Raw genomic sequence first — 5466 nt, 5'->3', positions numbered from 1 at the left:
AAAAAAAAAAAAAAAAAAAAAAAAAAAAGTTTAGATTTTATATGTATGAATGTTATGCCTGCATGTATGTGTGTGCCACATATGTGCCTAGTACTCAAAGGTATTAGATTCCCCAGCAACCAGAAGTTACAGATGGCTATGAGTCACCATGTGGATGGTGGGATTGAACGCAGATCCTGTGAAAAAAGCCACAAATCCTCCTAACTACCAAGTCAACTCTGTACCATCTTAAGATTTTTAAGTAGCCAATGAAATTGCAAGTTAAACAAAAATCATAACAAAAGCTGTTTCACTGTACTTGAGGCTTGGGTTTTTTATGAAAAGAGCTCGTTTTGAACCTATGCATTCACATTAAAGCTGCTCTTTTCTGAAAAAGTCTTGGAGTTCTCTCATTTTGATCAGAACCTAACAACATGATATGGTCATGAGACTATAGGGGCCAGGAAGTAGAATGCAGTGGTTTTAATGAGAAGTGCCTCTAGGCACAATGTTTTTGCACATTGTGTAAAGTTTACTTGTGTTATTCAAATGCTGTTGTCTCTGCCCTCATATCTTGTTTCAATCTGTACACGGCACTGTGATGCTTATACCAAGACTCTAATGTCTCAAGTTTGTGTAAACAATTCTTACCATTTATTCTCTGCCTTGTCAATAAACGCTGACCACCCAGAACTGGGTGATCAGAATAAAGAATAGGGTGGGGGATATCTGTGGGCACAGTAAGGACAGAGGGAGATCAGATCAGCCAAGGGGATGGAGGAATTGGAGCCATGAGGAAGAGGTCTGGAGAGAGATCATGGAAACACACCTGAAGCCCAAAGAGCCAGACCAATAATAACATGCAGGCACCATGGGATGGGATGGAAGAGAGCTGGATTAGCATGGGAGGTTAAAGGAGATCACTGAACTGCTCAACTATTGAAGTGCAGTTTTAAATAAATCTTGGTTTCTGTGTGGTCACTGGGGACTAGAATAAAGTAAAGAAATATAGCCACCAGATAGATTAATTCACTGCTTACATTTATATTAAAGATAATTCTTTTACCAGTGCCTCTCATAGTCTAGGCATTTAAATATGTGATCCTCAGTTGATGACACTGTTATGGGAATGTGGTGGTTTGAATAGGTTTGGCCCCCATAGATTCATGTATTTTGAATCCTTGGCCACACGGAGTGACACTATTAGGAGGTGTGTGTAGGTGGGCTTCCAGGTCTCTTAGTGCTCAAGCTACACCCAGTATGGAACAGTTCCCTTCTGTTGACTTTAGAGCAAGGTGTAGAACTCTCAGCTCCTTCTCCAATACACATCTACCTGCATGTTGTCTTGCTTCCCACCAGCCCCAATTAAATGTCCTTTTTAAGAGTTGCCTTGGTTATGGTGTCTTTTCACAGCAATGAAACCCCAACCAAGACAAGGAAGTTTCGGAGGTGAGGCCTTACTGGAAGTAATTCACTGAGAGTGGGCTTTTGAGTCTTGCCACTTCCAGTTCACTCGCTGCTCTATGCTTGCAGTTCAAGATGTGAGTTCCCAACTTACTGTTGCTGCCATCATGCTTACCGCCTGTTGCCATTATGGACTCAAACTCTCTGGAACCATAGCTCAAATAAAGTCTTTCTAAGTTGCCTTTAGTAATGTTTTATCACAAGAGAAAACTAACCAATACTCAAGAAGATCAGATGTGGTTGAGTTGGGACCTCAGGCTAGACCTTAGATAGTTGTCTTAGGGTTTCTTTTCTTTTCTTTTCTTTTTAAAGATTTATTTATTTATTTTATGTATTTGAGTACACTGTTGTTGCTCTCTTAGACACTCCAGAAGAGGGCATTGGATCCCATTATAGATAGTTGCGAGACACCACGTGATTGCTGGGGATTGAACTCAGGAACTCTGGAAAAGCAGTCAATGCTCTTAACTGCTAAGTCATCTCTCCAGCCCAAGTCTTAGGGTTTCTATTGCTGCAATGAAACACCATGACCAAAAAGCAAGTTAGGAATGAAAGGGTTTATTCCCACATCACTGTTCATCACCAAAGTAAAATGGCCAGAGTGAGACTACATCCCAAAGAAGTCACAGATGGATTGCTGTGAGGGCACCAAACTCCCTGAAGCTCTGAAAAGCATCTTCAAAACTTCCAACAACCTGCACAGGCATATACTGGTCTCACCAGAGGAACAGAACAAGGGCCCTCAGGACCCTCCAGGAAGCAGCATGAAATGAAGGACAACTAATAGAAACACAAAACACAGTAAGGTGGGGGAAAGGCAGACAATTGCTTTAGGAGGAGAAATTTAAAGAAATTTAAGAATGAATAGAACTTGGCCATTTAGGGTTCCTCTCACCAACAATCCCAGCACTGGAGAAGCTGAGGAAGGAAAACTTCAGCAAATTCAAAAAATGTCAAAAAAAAAAAAAAAAAGCTAGACGGTGGTGCACATGCCTCGACTCCCAGCACTCAGGGGTCAGAGGCAGATCGGTCTCTGAGTTTGAGGCCAGCCTGGTAGAAAAAAGAAAAAGAAAAAAAACTAGAGAAGAAAAGTACAGAACTAAAATACTGGTCATCACTGTACTTCACATGGGTCAACATGGTCAGTATGTCTCCAGGATGTATCTCTGTGATGCTAGAAAGGTATGAGGTACTACTTTGCAGGTGGCCTCTATTGAGGTCAGCCACACAGACAGACTGAGACAGTAGAGCACAGGTGTTACAGTGTGTACATCTGCCAAGAACTGTATGTATGACTATGGAGAATTACAGGACACCACAAGTCCTAACCATCTACAGAGCCAGAAAGCACTGTGAACGAATCACTATATGGACAAGGAAAGAGGGGAAGGGGAAGGAGTCTTGGACTCGAGGCAGTAATAAGTAAAGTCCTTTATTTATGCTTTACAAGCTAGCCAGACTTCCCTTCCTGACAATTGCCCTGAGGGCTTCTCAGTTTTCTCTGAGTCCTGTGTGCTCCATGCCCCAAAGACCAGTATGCCTAACAGTACCTCCAAACCAGACTGTCCATGCTTCCACCTGGAAGTGACATCACTCTTGAGGTCCCAGGGCACCACTGAGTGTAGTGGGTGTCATTGCCTAGCTTTTGTGACTCAAGGCCTTGACAAAGGCTGCCCCTTCTCTTGCTGGATTCATGTCCTCCCTGCCTCGACTTGAAAGTACCAGATCCCAAGTCTCACCCAGGACAGAGTCAGCCCTCTACTCCTAGCCAGCCCAGCCCACCCTACACCAGCACAGTGACCTGGCTGGTACCCAGCACTCACTCTCCTCATCCACTTTGAGCTCCTCATGGTTCTTGATGGCTTCAGCAATCTCCCTTTCATTGTGGCCTTTGCTTGCCAAAAACTTCACTTTATATTCATCCCAGGACACATGGCCTAAAAAGAGATCACCCTGGTCAAGACACTTGGCAGGGAAGGTCATGAAAAAGACAGTTATTTTAGGACACCTGCTAGAAATCCTGAGCTACAGGCAATCACAGGGCAGAGGGTAAAAACTCCTCGGTGCTGGGTGTCTAGTACTAGCGGAGGCTGAGGATGTGTACAGCTCCAGATATCTTGCCAGGGTGGCATTCAGGGGCAGAGCAACCAATACCCACCCCACAGCTTTGGCCAGTATCCTATACCAACTTCTTCACCAGCAGAATCAGGGGGAACTTTCACCCCTCAGGGCCGAAAGAGATACTGACTGGCAGCATAAGATGGGAGAACACTAGAAAGAAACCCCAAACTTTTAAGAGACACTGGGTGGTTTTGGTTTACTGAGAAGTAGTTTCAGTATGTAGTCGAGGCTAGCCCTGAATTATTAAGATTCTGGTATTTTCTTTTTTCTTTTCTTCTCTGGTTTTTCAAAACAGGGTTTCTCTGTCTAACCTCAGCTATCCTGAAACTCACTCTGTGGACCAGGCTGGCCCGGAACTTAGAGATCCATCTGCCTCTACCTCCTGAGTACTGAGATTAAAAGCATGGGCCACAACCACATAACCTAGTATTACTTTTCAACTAAACTATTTGGGTCATAGCTGAGAAATGGCTTCAAGGTGAAACATTTGCTGTGCAAGCATGAGGAGCAGAATTTGAATCCCCAACATCTATGTAATAAAAGCTGCAGAGATGTGGAGGCCCTCCTATAATGCCAGCACTGAGAGGCAGAGACAGGGAATCCCTGGCACAAGCTGGTTATTTAATGAAATCAGTGAGCTCTGGACTCAAAATACCCAACGTTAATCTCGGCCTCCACAGACATGTGTACACACATACATGGAATTTTACAAAAAAACATTTATGTCAATGTAGCACTTGCTGTGTCCTTTAGTTTCAACAAGCATACAGCTACCATCAGAGACTACCTCACACTGTGAGCATCTCTAGTCCTACTGTGACCTCATCTACTTTTCTGCCCCTTGGCCTGGGGACATGGCTCAGGTTCTACCGTAAGGCTGCAGTCTCCTGCCTGACTTCACCCACTTTACCCAGCTCTGCCAATTGGCCCCACTGTACCATCACCGTCAGGGTCCACAGCCCTGAAGTGCAGTTTGTTTTCCTTGACGGCCTCCTGGAAGTGCTCTGCTGTTTTCTCCATAATCCAGTGCTGCATCTCCTTAGCGCTGATCCTCCGGTCAGTGTTCACATCTACCCTAGTAGCAGGCAAAGGCAAGCATCAGATCAGGCTCTAGGACTCTCAATAGAAAGGCAAATGCTCCTGGTTTCAGGAATTACACAGAAGTAGCTGTGAACCTGCCACAAACTAACATTCCATTTGGAAGTCTCACTAGGGACCATGAGAGAGGGCCAGGGTCTGTAAGGAAAATTGTGGGCGAGCAGTTAAGTCAGGAGCTGCTATTTGAGGACAAAATGGATCATCACTGGGAAGAGACTCTCCTACTTGAGGTACAAAGGACAGCATTATAATCCTCTGTTCATTTGTTTGTTTGTTTAGTTTAGTTTTTCAAGACAGGATTTCTCTATTGGCCCTGGTTGTCCTGTTGAGCAAGCTGACCTTGAACTCAGAGACACACCTGCCTCTGCCTCCTGATTGCTGAGATTAAAGGCACTACCGTATCTGGCTCATAACTCTTCTAACCACAGCAGTTTATATACTTCAGCTAAACCACACAAGCTCCTTCACAACAAATGTATAACAAAGTCCCTTTGGAAACCTAATATTTTGTTCAAGAATAAAACCCAGGTCTTAGTAACAGAGATCTTGGGACTTGGGGGTAGATTACAGGAACTCCAAAACAAAACACATTTAGTAGAGGGAATATCAGAAAGAATCTGCATCAGGACTAGTAAAATGGCTTAGAGAGAAAAGGCCCTTGTAACCAAGCCTGACAATCTGAATTTTATGCCAGGACATGGTAGAAAAAGAGCAATAACTCTTGCAAGCTGTCCTCTATTTCCATTCATTCCCCCCTACACACACACACACACACACACACACACACACACACACACACACACA

At 44.1% G+C, this 5466-nt stretch overlaps 1 protein-coding gene across 2 annotated transcripts in view; it reads right to left on the bottom strand.

Annotated features, from left to right (window-relative positions):
• Sdf4 (stromal cell derived factor 4) overlaps positions 1 to 5466 on the bottom strand; it is a 16853-nt gene that overhangs the window by 5562 nt on the left and 5825 nt on the right. For both annotated transcript variants that reach the window (XM_021159775.2, XM_021159776.1), the window contains exons 3-4: positions 4503 to 4639; positions 3267 to 3380 (exon numbers count right to left, since the gene is read on the bottom strand). In XM_021159775.2, the coding sequence (XP_021015434.1) occupies positions 3267 to 3380; positions 4503 to 4639 (251 nt within the window). The remainder of the gene's footprint in view (positions 1 to 3266; positions 3381 to 4502; positions 4640 to 5466) is intronic.

Source organism: Mus caroli, chromosome 4 (genome assembly GCF_900094665.2).
Source record: "Mus caroli chromosome 4, CAROLI_EIJ_v1.1, whole genome shotgun sequence".
In the NCBI taxonomy this organism is placed as follows: Eukaryota; Metazoa; Chordata; class Mammalia; order Rodentia; family Muridae; genus Mus; species Mus caroli.
This window is presented reverse-complemented; position numbering and strand designations above follow the sequence as displayed.